The sequence below is a fragment of the Oryctolagus cuniculus genome, chromosome 8 (assembly GCF_051225735.1).
Source record: "Oryctolagus cuniculus isolate XC-2025 breed Fujian yellow rabbit chromosome 8, ASM5122573v1, whole genome shotgun sequence".
NCBI classification, from domain to species: Eukaryota; Metazoa; Chordata; class Mammalia; order Lagomorpha; family Leporidae; genus Oryctolagus; species Oryctolagus cuniculus.
In genome coordinates this window covers 12,511,575-12,532,889 of record NC_142874.1, presented here as the reverse complement: position 1 = coordinate 12,532,889, position 21,315 = coordinate 12,511,575, and the positions used below count along the sequence as shown (strand labels likewise).

General features: G+C 43.0%; 1 protein-coding gene across 2 annotated transcripts in view; it reads right to left on the bottom strand.

Annotated features, from left to right (window-relative positions):
* KLHL2 (kelch like family member 2) overlaps nt 1–21,315 on the bottom strand; it is a 123,232-nt gene that overhangs the window by 52,124 nt on the left and 49,793 nt on the right. For both annotated transcript variants that reach the window (XM_070047275.2, XM_008273508.5), the window contains one exon: nt 948–1,110. In XM_070047275.2, the coding sequence (XP_069903376.2) occupies nt 948–1,110 (163 nt within the window). The remainder of the gene's footprint in view (nt 1–947; nt 1,111–21,315) is intronic.

The following is a 21,315-nucleotide window of genomic DNA, read 5'->3' as shown; positions in this document are numbered from 1 at the left end:
TAGGAAGATTTCTTTCCAATGCTAAGGTCTATGTACCGAAACTCCCTCCCTCCCTCACTACAGCAAGCATACTGCAGGAAGCAGTTTAGACACAAGGCCCTGCATGTGAAAGCTAGGGAAGTTGAGGATCCTGAGGTTATTATGGGGGCAATGACTGTAACTCCTCCTCCTGGGTTTTAGATGCAAGGTAGAATCTTGTAAGCAGGCAGGAGATTGTAATTTCTACCAGGTTTATCTTCACAGGAAGACAAATGAAAAAAAATTAGAAACAGCCTAGTAATCACTTTTAATACATGTTTTTAAAAGTATACAAACTCAGAGAAAAACTGTAGGTTACCTTTATAAACTTGTATAACATGAATCTCTACTCCCTTACTGGAGATCCACGGTAGGTAGGGGAGCGATGAGAGTCAAAGTGATGACAAGAGCAGCAGCCCACCAACTCCATCCCAAAGAGAAGCCAGCAGGCAGTCACAGAAACCAAGGTGTAAGGAAAAGGCTGCTCATATCTGGGGTTCACTTTTCTACTCCATGTGAATGTGATCTAGAGTTCTCTACTTTGAAGATGTTTTAAGCCACAAAGCTTGTTTTCACAAATTCAAGAAAAAGGCATCAAAAATTGCAGAGATATAACTAACATGCACACAGTTTCTTACACAGCTATTAATCTGACGATGTGAAAGAAAAATACACAGGGATTCAGTATCTGCATAAAATTAGCCATTCCATTATTCAGGCTCCACACCAATGTACAGTTGCTTTTTTCTTACGTTTTCAATTTTGTGAGCATGTTTCTATTAGGCAGTGCTCTCATTAAAAGATTCTGGATCTATTTTTATAAAAGCCAGGTCTAGAAACATGACACAACTCTCCAGAGACCACTGCAGAATCAGGCAAGAACTCAAGGGTTCCAGACTTTGGCTTCATGCCCAGCTGATCGCACTTGCCTGCATAGGTGTTAGCCTTGTTCAAGAGGTCTGTGCACGCATGCATATCAGCAAAAGCCCGGATTCCTAGGCAGTTCACAGGGTGAAGCTGGGATTCCAAAAATTCACAGCAAGTCTTCTTCACATCCTGTAACTGTAACAGACCAGCTGCTGGGAGAAGTACCTGCAAGATACAGAGGAACGAGATCAGGTGACCAGCTGGTCAACGGTCCCATCTCTCATTTATTGCCGCTACACAGGGGGGCACAAGAGGTCCAGCCATTCACATTCACACCCCAAAATTACACAGAAAACAAATGTAACAATTATTTGCAAAAATGGCGATGACTCTTCACTCTTCACTTTCTCCCTAATTCCCTTCAAGGGCCTCCTCTCTGTGGTCAGAAGAACACAGATACCAAGTCATGTTAGATTAATGGTTCATTTTGTAAGGAAAAACAAAACGTTCCTGTTGAGTTGTGAAAACACAAAGCATTAGGATGCTAGAGGGTGCTACGGTTCAGTGAAACAGCTGGCTCCTTTGGTTCAAGCGGGCAGGAGCTGCAATGGTTTGTGGGAAGTGGGGGCAGGGTGACACACATCACAAAACGCCTCATTTTGCAGAGGCTTTTGTTTTGCCCTGTCTCAGTGATGCAATAAACTGCTTCCCTCAGCAGGTGGAACATCTGAAACCCAACAATCTCTAGCTACAAGTACACTGTTTCTCTAGAATGTGCTAAAAGACAACATAAGAGGTGACTACCTAACTGTAACTTAAATTTGTATTTTTTATTCAAATAAATAAGCAATTTTATATTACTTAAATTGGTGGAATTTAACCAATGTCTTCACTATAAATCCTATATCCAACACTATCATTGCTTTTCAAATAGGTCAACAATGGAAACATTTTCCTTATTAAGTGAATTAGTAAGGTTTATGTTAAGGACCATATCTGAAAGTCAAATTAAGAAGAAAAACTTAACTTTTAAAAAGTTACTTAACATCTGCTTTCTTTTATGAAAGTCAAAAAAAAAACCCTTAACTATTAGAACAATGGTCAATTTTAGAAAAGATCACATTAGCATAAAAAAAAAACACCCTGTGAGTTCTTTCAGGAGTTCATTTACATATACACCATCCTTCAGCCCACAACACTGAGGTGCAAAGAGAACAGAGCAAAGAAATGGTGGTTTTTAATATCTTTTATGATGCTCCTGAATCTTCATAATAAGTTCTGAATGTGGAAAGAGAGCATTCATACCTTTCTGAAACACAAAATGCTCCTATTTTCTTAAAGAGCTCGTAAGCTTTCACTCTCAGATCTAAAGTGTGTGTGGCTGCACATGTGTGTGTATGTATACATGCATGTGTGCACAAATGAACAAAATTAAGAACTTAAAGCTGTGACTTTTTGTGTTTCAGCCCGACTTACCAACTACTAATAGTTTTCTCTGAAACAAAAGGAAACAGTATGTAGATAATGCCTTTTCCTTCTGACTTTAAGAACAATGAAATATAAATAATATTGCTCTAGCCAAAGCTATTGCATAATATGTACAGTGTGTTTCATTACTTGATGGGGATGGATCTCCACGGAAGGCTTTAATTTGTTGATAATTTTCCAGTCAGAGGTTTCCCTTTGCTGGTATAATTGTACTCTGAAGCAAAGTAAAGAACATTCCAAGATGGTTAACAGTGCAGCCATTTAATTCAGCACACACATCCAGTCTAGAAAGTGGTCTTCAGAGTGATATTCAGTTTCTGGAATGATCACCCATCTCACCAGCATTTCCCAGAGACAACACTGTGTGGTACAGCAGTGTTCAAAGTGTTTGCTGACAGAAACGCACAGGGAAACCTGGTTCAGCAGAAACTGGCTGGCTCTTGTGCTGAGAGTATATGCTGGCTCAATTATGAACAATCTGTTTATTTCAATCAAAATTACAAGCACTTTAAAATACAGATACAGAAACATATGAACAACATCTCACACTTACAAGGTATTCACTACCGCAGTAGACTAAATGTCCATCACAAGGAGACTGGTCAAATAACTACAAGCATCCATTCAAAGCAATGTTTTTTCTAGTCATTCAAAAAAAAGAGGACACTACACAAATGGGACTACTTCTAAGATATATTCTTAAGTGTAAAAAAAAGTGATCAGTGCATATTTTGCTATCACAAATGTACACACCCATATTTACATACATGTATCTACCTTAATTATATGTGCCTATATATTATTTTTTTTTGACAGGCAGAGTGGACAGTGAGAGAGAGAGACAGAGAGAAAGGTCTTCCTTTACCGTTGGTTCACCCTCCAATGGCTGCCGTGGCCGGCGCACTGCGGCCGGCACACCACGCTGATCTGAAGCCAGGAGCCAGGTGCTTCTGGTCTCTCATAAGGGTGCAGGGCCCAAGGACTTAGGCCATCCTCCACTGCACTCCCGGGCCATAGCAGAGAGCTGGCCTGGAAAAGGGACAACTGGCACAGAATCCGGTGTCCCAACCAGGACTAGAACCTGGTGTGCCGGCACCGCAGGCAGAGGATTAGCCTATTGAGCCGTGGCGCCGGCCTATAATATATTTTTAGTGGCAATGAGGAGTCCAGTGATTCCATGCTTGGTAAACTCATATTACACACCATGTAAATGTGAGTCAAAAGGGGCCGGTGCTATGGCACAGCGGGTTAAAGCCCCGATCTGCACACTGGCATTCCATATGGGAAATGAAAATAGCGAAGTAACCGGAGTGCCGCACTGACTTCCTAACTTAAATAAACAGCTGGTTAAACAAAACAAAATTTAAAATGCTCAGCTTTCAAATGAACCACATTTCACGATCAGAAACGCTCTCAGACCGGTCTGGCATGATGGTGCAGCAGATTAAACCACCTCTTGTGACACTGGCATCTCAGAGCACTGGTTTTGAGTCCCAGCAGCTCCGCTTCCAATCTAGCTTCTTGCTAATGTACCTGGGAGAGCAGCAGATGATGGCCCAAGTGTTTAGGACCTTGCCCCATGTGGGAGACTCAGATGGAGTTCCTGGCTCCTGGCTTTCAAATGATACAGCCCTAGCTGTTGCAGGCACTTTGGGAGTGAACCAGCAGATGAAAGATCTCAATCTTATGCTATCTTTCTCTCCCCACCTCTCTTGCTCTGCCTTTCAGATGAGTAATAGGAAGGTAGATAGATGGATAGATCTTCTGCCTTTCAAACAGATGGCTAGACCTTTGAGAACATAAAAAAACACTCAGAAAGCAGACAGCCTATAAGCTGGATGCCTTGGGATCAAATAAAATAAAATCTCCTGATTTATCTGCTAAGAAAACAAATCTTAGAGGGTTAAACAGCTAGATCAAGTCACACAGCTGGCCATGGAATGCTAGGCATATAATGAAATCAGCCTTGGGGCTGGTGCTGTGGTGTAGCAGGTAAAACTGCTGCCTGCAGTGCTGTTATCCCATAGGGGTGCCGGTTCAAGACCTGGCTACTCCACTTCCTGTCCTGCTCTCTGCTATGTCCTGGGAAAGCAGTAGAAGATGGCACAAGTCCTTGGGCCCCTGCACCTGTGTGGGAGACCTAGAAGAAGCTCCTGGCTTCAGATCGGCGCAGCTTCTGCTGTTGTGGCCATCTGGGGAATGAACCAGTAAATGGAAGACCTCTTTCTCTCTGCCTTTCCTCCTCTCTCTGTGTAACTCTGACTGTCAAGTAAATAAATAAATCTTAAAAAAAAAAAAAAAAAAAGACATCGGCTGGCTATTTTGTTTATTGTTCTAATACTTTCAGGCCCAATTCTAGATGCAGAATTAGAGTGCTCATATAATTTCAGAATCTCCAGTATTCTTCTTAATTTTTTTTTTTTTTTTGGACAGGCAGAGTGGACAGTGAGAGAGACAGACAGAGAGAAAGGTCTTCCTTTGCCGTTGGTTCACCCTCCAATGGCCACCACAGCCGGCGTGGCCATTCAGAAGGCAGGAGCCAAGGTGCTTCTCCTGGTCTCCCACGGGGCACAGGGCCCAAGCACTTGGGCCATCCTCCACTGCACTCCCGGGCCACAGCAGAGAGCTGGCCTGGAAGAGGGGCAACCGGGACAGAATCCGGCACCCCAACAGGCACTAGAACCTGGTGTGCTGGCGCCACAAGGCGGAGGATTAGCCTATTGAGCTGCAGCGCTGGCCTCCAGTATTCTTCTTTTTTTAAAGATTTATTTATTTACTTGAAAGTAAGAGTTACACAGAGAGAGAAAGAGAGGCAGAGAGAGAGAGTGAGAGGTCTTCCATCCGTTGGTTCACTCCCCAGTTGGCCACAAGGGCCAGAGCTGCACCAGAAGCTTCTTCAGGGTCTCCCACGTGGGTGCAGGGGCTCAAGGACTTGGGCCATCTTCTACTACTTTCCCCTGGCCATAGCAGAGAGCTGGATGGGAAGTGGAGCAGCTGGGACTTGAACCAGCACCCATATGGGATGCAAGCACTGCAGGTGGTGGCTTTACCCGCTACACCACAGCACCGGCCCCTTCAGTATCCTTCTAGGCCAAAGTAATTAAGACAAACAAGCACATCAACAACACATTCTTCCGTTGTCTCCACTGACTGAGTAATTACTTTATCAGACACTGTGCTAAGAACTTGGCAGCCAACATTAGCTCATTATCCCCATTAGACATTTGTGAATACAGAGGTCTGGAGAAGACGCCTAAGTCGCCCAAGGTCACACGCCTGGTATGGGACAGGTCAGGCCTGATGTGTGAGTGTATTAACCACAATGTGAATAAAGACTTTAGTTGGTTCACAGGTAAATATTCTTGTGTCCTGAGTTAGAAATGTACCAGTCAGAAATGTAATTTTAAAGTTATCTCTCATTTATTTCAATAATACAGACATTTTTTGTAAGTAAATCTGTTAAAGCAAGAACTGAGTAAATGCACAGAAAACATCAAACGCCTACTAGCACCAGCACTGCAGAACAGACAGCAACACCCTAAAGCTGGCGCACAAACGACTGAAATTTGGAAAACTCTGATGAACTCTGAGAGCACATTTAACAGTCTCATCTCCTAATATGTGGCATCATTCTGACTCCTGTAGCTGTACATATCACCAGAAAAAATTTTATTTAATCTGGGCCTATCAGAATCCATGGCTTGTTTTCCACTGAAGCAGATAAACTGTATCATAGGCAGCAACGTGAGAAACACCTAGCAATGTCAAGAGGAGATTTCTTTTTTAGAATTCTGAGAAGAAGGTGGCTATTCTTTTAAAATTTATTTGAGGGGGAGAGAGAGAATGTTCCCATTCCCAGGCTCATTCCCCAAATACACACAAGGGCAAGGGCTGGGCAAAGGCTGAGGCCAGGAGCGAGGAACTTAATTCAGGCCTCCCACGTGGCTGACAGAACCCGTTACTTGAGCCTCACTGCTGCCTCCCAGGGTTCACATCCGCAGAAGACGGGAGTCGGGAGCAGCAGTCGGGAATCAAACCCAGGCACTCTGAAGTGGGCTCCGGCTGTCTTAACTGACAGGCCAAACATTCATCCCTTAAAGAGGTGATGTCTTGGTGCAGGGACCTGGGACACTCATCCCATAAAGGAGTGTCCGGGTCAGTCCTGGCTCTGCGTAATGATAGTGCTCACCCTGGAAGGCAGCTCAAGGACGTGAGTCCCTGTCACCCAAAGGGCAGACCCAGATGGAGCTCTTGGCTCCTGGCTTCTGCCTGGCACGGCCGGGGGAGTTGCAGCCTCTTGGGGAGTGAACAAGTGGAGGGAAGATCAATCTCCCTCTCTCCTTACCTTCCTCCCTCTCCCTCATTCTTTGTCTCCCTCCCTCCCTGCCTTAATAAATTAATAAACTAATTAATTAAATGCTTTAAAATAGAAGAACGACAATGAAAAGGTGATTTCTTAATCTGCTACTCAGGTCACAAAAATATCTTGAGCAGTGTCATTCAAAGTCCAAGAAATAAATGTATGTCTTTCAAAACTAATTTTTCTGAGAATTCTAGAGCAAAGAAAAAGTTGAACAGTGCTGTTTCTTATGTGAAGTCGAATTACACTGACAGAATACACTCCAAGCCACCAAGCTTTTGATCTAATGGAAATTTTCCATTTATTTATGCTTCACTGGTATCAAGCCCGAGACTGATGAAAATAACCCTGAGGCACTCTTAAGATCTTGAAGTGTATTCTCTAACATCAAAGAAAGAACAATTATAATGTGCTGTATATCTGAAAGTCAATGACATATTCTAAGAAGTCTAAACCCCATACAACACAAACACACTGAGACAGGGCTCCATTCCAAAAGCCAAAACAGGGCTCTCAGGTAGGACAAATGCAAAGCAGGCAGTACCCACACAGGGCTCTCCACCCTGCTCCCTGCATCTCTCTCCTTCCTATCCCATCAACCGAGCCTCGAAGCCCCTGGTGCTCCCACTGCACACGCACCCCTTTCAAGTCACTATGAAGAGCAGTGCTGCATTTGCTTGCCAGCACTTACACTGTAGGACTGGTTGGATCTTAGGTATTTGTTCGTGTGTTTATTCTACTTGTTCCTGCAAAGGAACATAAGTTGCACACTGGTAGGACATTGTCTGTTGTACCCCCTTGCTGTATCTTCAGGTCCTAGAATACCCAAGTGCCCCATAAGTGAGTCATCCTGAATACAAATTAATTTTTTACTCCCTCGTACATTTGCATTTTGAAAGGCCAGTTTAGGATATCTTTTGAACCAGAATTACATACCCCACTTCTCAAAGTGCCTGTGCGTGGGACATTTCTCGAGTCCTACCTCGAATCCTCCTAGCCTACCTCTCACTCAAGCCGCCACTGCAGTGACAGGTCCAAGCGAGCTTTGTTCACCTGGCACGCCTCTGGCTTCCTACCTCTGACTGCAGTAGGACACTGGAGCTTCACACCTGTGTGACCTGGAGGCACAGGGCACAGCACCGTGGGGCCAGCCTCAACCACTGCAGAATGTCAAAGACAAACGCTTCCCCTCTCATGCCCAAGCAGACAGTTCCAGGGCACAGTTCACAAGGCTCCCTCCAAAGGTCCTAGTGAGAATAAATGTGTCATTTTTGGTTGTGGCCAGATCTTTACTTTTGAATTAGTTTTCTTCAAATCGCCCATTCGCCCACAGTTGTTCCCTGGGAATGGTTCCCAAATTAACTACACACAAGCTTTGCTTTCTGAGCAGCTCCAGGCAATTGTATTCCACAATGGAAGGAATTGTCAATGTGGAGATACTTAGCCACAGCAATGCTAACTGAATGTTAATTACAGTGTTGTTGTAATACAAAAGTTGAAAAGAACTTAGATGTCCAATCACAACAGACAGATGAAGTCAAATCTATAAAATCAAAAAACTGACAATAATTAAGAGATGAAATTTTCTGATTTATCATTTCTTCATGATAAAAACACTCAAAGCCCTTTCTTCTAGAATTTTCTTTTTGTAGAAAAAGATACAGTGTATTATCATTACGTATATTCAACATAATGTGTAACAGAACAACAGCACTTCTTTTTCCTATCTAACTATAACTTATAGAACCTGTTCCCCATCCTTCCCTCACCCCTGCTACCAGGCTTCTGGCAACCGCTATGAGGTGCCCCTCTGAGTGAGATCATGCAGGCCTTGTCTTCCTGCATCTGGTGTATTTCACTTACTGTATCCAGGTTGATGCAAACGGCGACTTCATCCTTTTTAAACATGGAATAAAGGGCTACCCTGATTAGAACATTATACAATCAAAACATCACATCAAACCACACAAGTATGTACAATTTTTACATATGCATCAGCTAAAAATAAAATAAATGAGACAAATATTTAATGACTTGGGGGAATTTTTCCTAAAATATTTAGTATAAAAACCTGGCTTCCTAAACAGAATATATAGTACGCGCTCCTTTTTCATAAATACACACATATAAACACTGAGACGGTATTAGGTGGATATACTGTAATTGTCACTAACCAGAGGTCTGTGGTAACAGAGATCTTCTAAAATTCTCCCCAGTGAATATGTGTCATTTATATGGTCATACATTATTTAAAAGAAAGTCAGGGTGGGGATGTCAGTTAGGACACCCATACCCCATACTGGAGTGCCTGGGTTTGACACCAGGTTCCTGCTCCTGATCCCAGTTCCTGCAAATGCACACTCCACATGAATGGAGTTCCAGGTGTTAGCCCCGTCTGGCCACTGTAGGCATCTGGGGGGTACACTAGAAGATGGGAGTTTTCTTACTCTGTCTTTATTTCATGAAGAAAGAAAGAGAAAGTAAGGGGGAAGCAAGGAAGGGAATGCATTTCTGGATCTCTAGAATTTCAGCCCTGTGGCAGTGGGTGAGGAGTCCTATTGAAGGCATTCAGCCTCTCCTGTGCCTATCATCACACTCCCAAGAGAACGTCTCTCCCTTTGGCCTGTCCTTGCAGTATGACGAGTCCCAAAGGCCTTTGACTATCAAGCTGGTACTGTGCAGAACAATTAAGAAGGCTCGCCATGTTCCTGTGAATAGTAAAATCATTAAATATCTGGAGAAACATGCAGAAGAACACAGACAGCTGAGTAACTAAACCTAACCAAAAAATGTTACCACTCTGTAAAATAGGAAAAACATTTTTCAGTTAGATTTGTTGACTTCCAACATATGGAGACAAATAAAAGGCTACACATTTTATACTGTAGAGACACTTTTGGCAATGAAAAAAGTGGAGGAAAAAGCCGTCATTGATTAGTGAAGACAAGCAGAATATTAGACAGAGAAGACACCCAAGCCAAACAATTAGCATCTGTATGACACTCTTAACACCAGCTGCACATTTTAAAGTAAGATGCTTTCATTCCACTTCATGTTATCTGACAAGCCAAATTATACATAAGATGTTTTGCTTAGACAAGTACACTCCCACATGGCTATTAGGATCTGTAGTTGATTTTCAGCTTGGGCATTAATTCCATAGAGGGAAATAATTTATGTAGTAAGTCTTTTCAACGCTAAGCCATCACTAGTTTATTAGGAAGAGACTACCAATGGTCTGACTGCTCTGTATTTATAAGGCTTCCTGATGCCTAAGAAACAAGCAAACGTGAAACCCACAGTTCAGTCACCACTGACTTCACTGTAAGTGCACCGATGAAGAAGCAGGTTTTGGAGCAGGCATTTAGTCTCCCACTTAGGATACCTGCATCCCACAGCCCACAGCCCACAGCCCACATCCGGGTACCCAGGTTTGACTTCCAGCTCCGAAAATGCAGCCCCTGGGAGGCAGCAGTGGTAGCTCAAGGAACCAAGTTCCCAAAACCCCACACGGGTGACCTGGACTGTGTTCTTGCTTCCTGGCTTCAGTGCCACCCCAGTACTAGCTGTTACAGGTATCCAAGGAGTGAACCAGATGAGTGGTCTCTCTCTCTCCCCTTCACATATATTTAAAATACGTTTTTAATAATTCCCCAGACATCTTCTATTTATCTCAGCAGTACCTGTTTAAAGTGCAAGGGTACTGCATACCAGGAATGACCAGGAAACAAACAAGGTAGCACTGTCTAAAGTACGTGAGCACAGCGGAGAATCTGCATGTTGTTGGACATGAAACATAAGCTGTAAGTTCCATTAATATGCATCTCCTAAAATCTGCTCTCAGTCCTCAATTTATAAATAAATCATGTTCCATGAGGTTACTTCTTCAACTGACTTCACGCGCTTGCCACTCAGTTATTCTAGATCAGTACTATAAATGGTTAAACCTCAATGTCAAGAATACACAGCACCTGACCGCTGTGACCCTGGGGGGGGGGGGGGGCAAGGTGCAGGAAAGAAGAGGAAGACAGTTTCCTTCCCCTTTCTGAGATGTAGAGCTAGCCGGGTGCAGAGTTTTGAAACAGGAAACCTTCTGTACTTCGTATGCTGCCAACTCCTTATTTGCACTTCCACATCTAAGTCTCTTAATATAAGGGACAAATAACATTCCTGGCTTTTCAAACGTGGTACATGGGTACAATTCACAACTGTGGGTGATAATCAACAAAACAACTGGCAAATGTCACTGCCAAACCATTTATCTGCACTGCCTCATTTTTATAGCTGTCACTTTCCAGACCCAAGGAGAGTCCACAGCCGCTCGGGGCACTGCATTACTTTATTACATACAAGTCCATCCCTCTTCCTCCCCACTCTCTCACCCTCGTGCCCTTTGTTCTATGCTTGCTCTGTTCTCATCTTCCTTCTAAACTGATTTATAACACTCAGACGCCCCCCAAAATTACCAAGTTTACTCCCAAGAGGCTTTTTTGAGGCTGAAGAAGTTGCTACCAATTTTTAAAGATGGTTTCTATCCATGATGCCTGAAAAGGCAGAGGGGGATTCAGTGACATAATTGTTCAGTATCTTAATAGTGCTGTGGGTCACTGGGCATACACATTTGTTAGAACTTGGCAAACTGCAAGTAAGATCTATATGTATGTTATACTTAAGTAAGGGGGGAAATGTGTACTTAAACCCCACACTAAAAACAGGAAAGAAATAATTTTAATTATTATTTGCTTTCATTTTTTTAAAAGGCAGACAGACAGAAATCTTCCATCTGTTGGCTCACTCCCCAAATGCGCACAACAGTGGGGGCTGAACTAGGCCAAAACCAGGTGCCCACAATTCAGTCTGAGTCTGCTACCTGGGTAGCAGGAGCCCAAGTATTGGAGCCATTGCCTGCTGCTTTCCAGGAAGTTATACTGGAAGTAGAGTAGTGAGGACTCGAACCAGGCACTTCAATACAAGTGTCCTAAGTGGCGACTTAACCACTGCACAAATGCCTTCCTTGGAAAGAATGAGTTTTTTTAATCATAAATGATAATCCTCACAGAATCCAAAGTAGGAACTAAATTTTTTAAAAAAGAATGTATTCACCGGACCAGATTTCTAAAATAGCATTCACAAACTTAATTTAAAACAGCTTGGGGGAGGCACTGGCATAGGATGCCACTTGGGATGTCCACGCCCCCTACAAAATGCCTCCTGCTAATGCACACCCTGGGAGGCAGCAGGTGTTGACTCAAGTAGTTGGGTCCCTGCCACCTCCAGGGAAGACCCAGACTGAGCTCCTGGCTCCTGGCTTCCATCTGCTCCAATCCCAGCTACTGTCAGCACTTGACAATGAACCAGCAGATAGGCGCTCTCTGCCTGTGTCTCTGTATGTGTCTACCTTTCAAATAAGCTGATTAAACTAGTGATGCAATTTTTTTGAGAGCCCCAGTAGCCTATATATTAGTAATACAGCTACAATTATTTTCAAAAGAAATGAACTTTTCATAAATGACATATCCAGAGGAAAGACACAAACACAAGTAAACTAGATGATAAGAAACACATTTATTTTACTAAACCTAACAATGAGATTAAGATATCAAAGTCCAAAGGGTAATAATATTTTTTAAACATCGCATGTCAATAATGTTAGGGTTTATAAAACCTTTGGCTGGTCTCAAATTAAACAAGCAAGAACCCTAGCCAGTTTAACAACTTCAGACTCTCATTTGGGTGGTGGTCCCAGGCCGTGGCAGTCAGCCAGCTGTAAGGCGCTGTCCCCTCCGGGCTCACAACCCAACAATACGAAGTAACAAAGATCAAGAGAAAAGTCCATGCGTAAAGGACTTTAGTTTCTACTTCCTCATTCCTGTTCCACTTACTACACTGCAGCTGGAAGATGCAAAGTCACAACCAGGATGTGGTCATTATCATTCATCAAAATAAATGCCTTCTTCATACCACATAAAGCTACATGAAATCTGAACCTCAGATGACGTCACTGAGCAGACATCTCAGATTTTAATGGCACAAAGCCACAACCAGTAACTGAATCAGTCCTGCTGCTGGAGCACCTGGCTTTATCTCAAACAAAAACTTCTAAAAACCACATCAAGTGTGATATTCATGTATTTTGTAAGATGTTCTTATAATAAGGACTCTAGGTTTTCTCAAACTACCTGAACTAAATGGGCTTTCCATATTAAATTTTACAAAGTAAGCTTTTAATTGTGTACTTTTTAAAAAATTTACTTATTTGAAATGAAAGGGAAAGTAACAGAGAGATAGAGAGACACAGAAACAGTGATCTTCCAGCTGCTGGTTCATTCCCTACATGCCCACAACAGCCAAGGCTGTGCCAGGCCAAAGCTAGGAGCCAAGGACACCATCTGGGTCTCCCATGTGGATGGCAGGGAGCCAACTCCCTTTACCATCATCCACTGCCTTCCCAGAAGTATGAGGAGGAAGCTGGATCAGAAATGAGAAGCAGGGACTGGAACCAGCACTCCAATATGGGATACAGGCGTTCCAAGTGGCAGCTTAACCCACTGTCTCTTGATACTTGTTCCACTATATACTCAACTTAGGTAGAACAAAACATAACTTAACTGGAATAACTGGAGAATGGATATTCTATTTGGTCAATTATTTTTATTAAAATTTATCAGGATTACCAAATTTAGACTTAAAACATAATAGAATGAAGAACATCAAGACTCAACTGTAAATAATTTAAAATTTTATGGCTCTTGAAAATAAAGTCATCACTGTCCTGGTAGAGACAGAATACCAGGTTAACAGGTTTCTAGGCATTACAACGCAGGATTAATTCACTCCAGTGATAGGGGTTCCCATCAATAACCACTAATCCTGACGGTTTGATTCAAAAGGTTTTTATGTGCTTTTTTAAGTGTTAACCTATGTTTTTCAAACATATCATCTGCCACCCCTTTTGCTCTCAAGGACTTCCTCTTTATCTAAGAGAAAAACTGCATGAAAGGAAAAGTGGCAATCCCTCCTTTGACTCCTCCGGGAAAAATACCACTTTTCCTCCAGCCACCTCATGTCCACCCATGGAGCAGGCTGCTATGGATCCAGGGTCTAGACAGTGCTACCATCAGCTAAAACTGTTGTCTCGACACTTACGCAAATACTCAGAATTCATGGGTGCAGAGAACTCTACAGAACATTGAGAACTGTCATCCTTCAGTCCTGACTCAGACTGTAACAAGTGAGGAAGGGGTCATCGGAGTCATTTTCTGCTCAGCGATCCACAACAATCTCAATGAGCCATGCCTCTTCCTCTGCAGCCCTCCTGTCTTGTTTACTGCTGCCCAGTACTCTTACCTGCTCCGTATTTATAGAGCTTCTTAATATTTTTACAAGCTTTTAACTGGTATGGTTTGCAGCATCTCTATGATGCGTCAAAGCATTATTGGCTTCATTTAGCAGCTGACAAACAGAAAGGTCAATGTCTTACTCAAGGCCATGCTTGAAGCCCCTGGAAAATTCAAGATTTGAGCTCTAAATTCTAAAATGTTAATTGGCCAGTCCACTGGCCCATGACGTTTTCCTGCAGAGAGCCATTCTAAGGACTCGTCATTATTATTTTCCAAGTTGTGAAAGAATAATTTAAATATGCAGCATTGTATATCTAATTTAAATGATTTTATGCTAAGAGGTACTAATAACATTTACAAAATTGTCCAGTAAATGCTCTGAACACCTCAAAGATGAACCTTTTACTAAACTCCTTTGGTGCTTGGGCAACTTTTCTTTCTTTGTTTCTTTCTTTATGTTTATATTTCTTTGTTTTAAGTTGGTATCTTTTTTTTAACTTTCATTTAATAAATATAAATTTCCAAAGTACAACTTTTGGATTATAGCAGTTTTTTTTTCCTTTTTTTTTTAACTTTTATTTAATGAATATAAATTTCCAAAGTACAGAATATGGATTACAATGGCTTCCCCCCCATAATGTCCCTCCCACCTGCAACCCTCCCCTATCCCACTCTCTCTCCCCTTCCATTCACATCAAGATTCATTTTCAATTCTCTTTATATACAGAAGATCAGTTTAGCATACATTAAGTAAAGATTTCAACAGTTTGCTCCCACACAGAAACATAAAGTGAAAAATACTGTTTGAGTACTAGTTATAGCATTAAATCTCAATGTACAGCACACTAAGGACAAAGATCCTACATGAGGAGTAAGTGCACAGTGACTCCTGTTGTTGACTTAACAAATTGACACTCTTGTTTATGGCATCAGTAATCACCCTAGGCTCTTGTCATGAGCTGCCAAGGCTATGGAAGCCCCCTGAGTTCACCGACTCTGATCATATTTAGACAAGACCATGGTCAAAGTGGAAGTTCTCTCCTCCCTTCAGAGAAAGGTACCTCCTTCTTTGATGACCCGTTCTTTCCACTGGGATCTCACTCATGGAGATCTTTCATTTAGTTTTTTTTTTTTTTTTTCCCCCAGAGTGTCTTGACTTTCCATGCCTGAAATACTCTCATGGGCTTTTCAGCCAGATCCACATGCCTTAAGGGCTGATTCTGAGGCCAAAGTGCTGTTTAGGACATTTGCCATTCTATGGGTCTGCTGTGTATCTCACTTCCCATGTTGGATCATTCTCTCCCTTTTTGATTCTATCAGCTAGTATTTGCAGACACTATTCTTGTTTATGTGATCCCTTTGGTTCTTAGTCCTATCATTATGATCAATTGTGAACAGAAATTGATCACTAGGACTAGTGAGATGGCATTGGTACATGCCACTTTGATGGGATTGAATTGGAATCTCCTGGTATGTTTCTAACTCTACCGTTTGAGGTAAGTCAGCTTGAGCATGTCCCGAATTGCACATCTCTTCCCTCTCTTATTCCCACTCTTATATTTAACAGCGATCACTTTTCAGTTAAGTTTCAGCACTTAAGAAGAACTGTGTATTGATTACAGTATTCAACCAAAAGTATTAAGTAGAACAAACAAACAAAATACTAAGAGGGATAACATATCAAGTTGCTCATCAACAGTCAGGGTGAGGGCTGATCAAGTCACTGTTTCTCATAGTGTTCATTTCACTTTAACAGGTTTCCTTTTTGGTGCTCAGTTAGTTGTCACCTATCAGGGAGAACATGTGGTATTTGTCCCTTTGGGATTGGCTTATTTCACTCAGCATAATGTTTTCCAAATTCCCAACAGGGATCACTTTTCAGTTAAAATTTAAAGCAGTTTTTCCCCCCATAACCTCCCTCCCACCCACAAACCATCCCATCTCCTATTCCCTCTCCCATCCCATTCTCCATCAAGATTCATTTTCAATTATCTTTATATACAGAAGATCAAGTTAGTATATACTAAATAAAGATTTCAACAGACTGCACCCACACAGATACACGAAGTATAAAGTACTGTTTGAATACTAGTTTTACTGTTAATTCACATTGTACAACACATTAAGGACAGAGATCCTACATGGGGAGTAAGTGCACAGTGACTCCTGTTATTGATTTAACAACTGACACTCCTATTTATGACGTCAGTAATCACCCGAGGCTCTTGTCATGAGCTGCCAAGGCTATGGAAGCCTCTTGAATTCACAAGCTCAAACCTTATTTAGACAAGGCCATAGTCAAAGTGGAAGTTCTCTCTCCTCCCTTCAGAGAAAGGTACCTCCTTCTTTGATGGCCCATTCTTTCCACTGGGATCTCACTCACGGAGATCTTTCATTTAGGCTATTTTTTTTGCCACAGTGTCTTGGCTTTCCAAGGGGACAACATTTAAATGCAGGTGAGCAGGAGGGTGGTCCCTGAGCTTAATTGTTTTATAAGGCTATGAGTCATCTGAATTGGCATGAACTCTTTTGGAAGAGAGTGAAAATAAACTTACCCATTTTTAATTAGCAAGGAAGACCCACAGAGAGTTGTAGAGACTAGGGTGTCCTGGCTCACCTGTACTGAAAACCTAAGCTATTCTGTGCTCCACAGTAAATGAAACTGGCTTTTAATAAGCGTCATACCTTTGACTATCATCCTAAGTCGTGGTATAAAGGGATTTTTGCCAGTTGATTAGCAGGGAGATTTAGCAAAGGCTGTACTGGATTCAGCAAGTCAGCCTGGATTATTGACCTTAACTTTTATTACCATAGTGTAAAGTTTGGTTCAAATCAGAGCCAGTGTCTTTTCTGTCTTGTGGCTTAAAGTTCTGTGGCTTTGTAATGGACATGAGTGTTCATTCAGACTTCATATGTGCCTCTAACTATGGCGTTCCATGTGTGCCTCTAACTATGGTGTTCCATGTGTGCCTCTAACTATGGTGTTCCATGTGTGCCTCTAACTATGGCATTCCATGTGTACCTCTAACTATGGCGTTCCATATGTGCCTCTAACTATGGCGTTCCATGTGTGCCTCTAACTATGGTGTTCCATACGTGCCTCTAACTATGGTGTTCCATACGTGCCTCTAACTATGGTGTTCCATGTGTGCCTCTAACTATGGTGTTCCATGTGTGCCTCTAACTATGGCGTTCCATACGTGCCTCTAACTATGGCGTTCCATGTGTGCCTCTAACTATGGTGTTCCATGTGTACCTCTAACTATGGCGTTCCATGTGTGCCTCTAACTATGGTGTTCCATGTGTGCCTCTAACTATGGTGTTCCATGTGTGCCTCTAACTATGGTGTTCCATGTGTGCCTCTAACTATGGCGTTCCATATGTGCCTCTAACTATGGCGTTCCATGTGTGCCTCTAACTATGGCGTTCCATGTGTGCCTCTAACTATGGTGTTCCATGTGTACCTCTAACTATGGCGTTCCATGTGTGCCTCTAACTATGGTGTTCCATGTGTGCCTCTAACTATGGCGTTCCATGTGTGCCTCTAACTATGGCGTTCCATGTGTGCCTGTAACTATGGTGTTCCATTCACTGGAGGAGATGAATGACTACTCAGAATGAGGACTGTTCAGGTTGCTTAGATATACGACAAAACAATATACAAATGAATGAACCAAATATAATGTAACATTCCAAAAGTCAATAGGAAATGACTAGAAATACAGACTTTCAAGAGTTGGCATCTTTTAGCTATATTTGCAATTACTGTGGGATTTAAGCAACTGACAGAATAGTAATGTGGAGTAACATTTTTATTTCTTGTCCTCACAGCATTTTGTTAAAATAATTTCTGGGGGGGCCCGGCGCCGTGGCTCACTTGGCTAATCCTCCGCCTGTGGTGCCGGCATCCCATATGGGCACCGGGTTCTAGTCCCAGTTGCTCCTCTTCCAGGCCAGCTCTCTGCTGTGGCCCGGGAGTGCAGTGGAGGATGGTCCAAGTGCTTGGGCCCTGCACCCCATGGGAGACCAGGAGAAGCACCCGGCTCCTGGCTTCAGATGAGCGCAGTGCCGGCCATAGCGGCCATTTGGGGGGTGAACCAACAGAAAAGGAAGACCTTTGTCTCTCTCTCTCACTAACTCTGCCTGTCAAAAAAAATTAAATAAATTAAAAATAATAATAATTTCTGGATTGATGCAGAGATGTTTTGTTCCTCCTATATTTATAAATGAAGCACCTTTTTAAAGTGTTTCAAAACATAAAATCATCTTGGTTTGAAATCAAGAGGTTGGAACACTGTTTTGACTTAGTTTAAGCACATGGCTGATTGAAAGTTTCCTTGGAAGGTTTCAATCAATGTGATCAGTTTGATTTTGTAATGAGCACAGCACCTACTATTTTGAGTTGCTGTTTTGAGGACCAATACTGAAAGTGGATTTTGTTCTTGAACAGTATCCTAGTAGTTGTGTGGGTTTTTTTTTTTGGGGGGGGGGGGGCAGGTAGAATTATACAGTGTGTGTGTGTGAGAGAGAGAGAGAGAGAGAGAGGGAGGGAGGGAGGGAAGTCTTCCTTCCTTTGGTTCACTCCTCAAATGGCTGTTATGGGCAGCGCTGCACTGATCCAAAGCCAGGAGCCAGGTGCTTCTCCTGGTCTCCCGTGGGGTGCAGTGCCCAAGCACTTGGGCCATCCTCCACTGCACTCCCGGGCCACAGCAGAGAGTTGGACTGGAAGAGGAGCAACTGGGACTAGAACCGGCGCCCATATGGGATGCCGGCACCGCAGGCGGAGGATTAACCAAGTGAGCCATGGCGCCGACCCCTAGTAGTCTGATGGTGATAAATATTGGCTTGAGATCTAATTTTTTTTCCCCTAATAGATTTCTAATGTAATGATTTCCCTGATAATTCTAATGAGGAAAATTTGCACAAATTTTTTGGAACAAAGCCTTCAAAAACAAAAAGTATATACTGAATAGTAATCTAAACAGTATTATAGAGGAGGAAAAGTTTGGTGCCATAATTTCTCCCTTCATTAGTGTTGGACTTAAATCAGTTGAAATGTATTTCTGTACCACAATTTAAGCTTCAATAAAAATTTGCTTAATGGAAAAAAAAAATAAATGTAGGCGAGACTGAAGGATAGCCATCCAATCACGATGAATAAAAGGCAGGCATTTGGCCTGGTGGTTGAGATAGTAGTTAAGGTGCCCATGTCCTACGTAGGAGCTCCTTGGTTCAAGTCCCACTTCTGGCTCCTGATTCCGGCTTCCTGCTCCAGTAGATTCAGGGAGGCAGAGTGATGACTTCAGAAACTGAGTTCCTGCCACCCCCTTGGGGAAATCTCAACTGAGTTTCTGGCTCCGAGCGTTGGCCCCAGCCCAGCCTCAGCCACTGCAGGCATTTGAGGAGTGAACCAGAGGGTAGCAGAGCTCTGTCGACACATACATGCATGTCTGCTTCTTTCTGCTCCTCTCAAATTTAACTTTTGTTGACGGGGAGAGGGGAAGGATGAGTTTTTTGCAATGTTGTGGAACAGATCTGGAATGCGGCTATAACTAAGCATAAAACGTAATCAAGAGTATAGTTACAGTCTCTGTCAGAAGAAATGATTTTTAACATAACTGTTGAAATGGCCCCCAAAATTCAAAATACCAGGGCCTCAGACCCGAGAATGACTGCCTCAACTGCCACTGTGCTGGTAGACATCATGACGTCCTCAAGTGCTTGGGGGCAGAAACAGACAGCTATCAGGTTATAGAAAATTCAGAACTGGGTTATGTGGAAAGCAACTATTTGTCAGAGTTTTTCCGGCACCGTGCTCATGGAAAGACACTGGATATGACTGTGCACTCAACATTCAAATCCTAGCGGCCCGTGTTCTGCGTCAGGATGGGAGCTAAAGGGCCCTCCTTTACCCCACTGAACTGGACTCCCCTGCCTGTGATTCCACACTCATCCAGTGACCCCCTGACTGCCAATGCTGTCACGTAGGTACACATGGTGCATGCTGGACAATGTGCAAATATACAAGTACACACTCACTGGAAGCACTTGTTCACCTACTGAAAACCAGTTTAAAAACCACTCTCACTTCTGCAGACTTCTCCATCAACTTCCTCTCGCTCTTCTCCCTTCTGCTCACCAACTCTGCTTCTCTGCTGGTCATTCCAACTAACAAACAACCTGGCAATATTCCCTTTAAAGAACTCACCCTAAAACCCATGGGCCCCTTCAGCAGGCGCCCTTCTCTCCCCTTTCACGGCCAAATGCCTTGAGAGAGCTGTCAGCACTGTTCTGTCCCCTGCACTCTAGCAGTCATTCTCATCACCTCTAAGTAGCTGTTTTCAAGGTGTTACTGACGACTCACATTCCCATATAACTTATCATGCAGCTAGACCAAGACACTGAACTCACAAGTGCAAAATGAGACCACTTTGGGCAAACTGGGAGGTGACATCACCTGCACGAGTGTCACACCAGCGTCAGTGGCCACTCACTCCCCATTCACTTTCTTGATCTACCAGTAACACCTGCCAGTGAGCGCCCCCTCCCTGAAACTGTTCCTCTCCAGAGGTGGCCTTCTGGGACACCACACGTACCGGTTTTCCTTCTATGCCACCAGCTGTTCATCTATGATCTGGAACACCAGTCTGTGCCCCTTAGCTTTCTTTTACTCTCTGTATTCTCTCCACAAATGATCTCATCCCATTCAGTGATTTTAAATATCACCTACGCCCAATCCACCTGTCCAAGCTCACCCCTTTCCATCACAGAATCAAATACTTACTCAGCATCTCCACCTGCGAGTCCACCTGGCAAAAAGTTAACATGACAAAAATAGAACCACTCCAGAAAGGTGCCCCATCCCACGTCTTCACCATTTTACATGGTAACACAACCATCCACCCCACTGTACAAGCCAAAACCCAGGAGCCATCCTTGATAGTTCTCCTTTCTCCAACCCCTCATGCAAATGCATTGCAAATCTCCAAATACCTGACCTCCAAATACCTTACAAATCTGGCTACTGTTCAACACCTCAGGTCAACAACCTAGGATCCAGACACTATCATCTCTTCTTGGCTTACCCAAAAAGATATCAAGGTAGCCTCCCAACTTCTATCACTCCCCCCATGGCTCATCACGCACAGCTGTAGAAGCCATGTCATCTAAGCAGAAATCCTTGCTAAAACACACCAATGAAATAAAACCCAAGCTCCTCACCAAGCTCTAGAAATCCCCGTT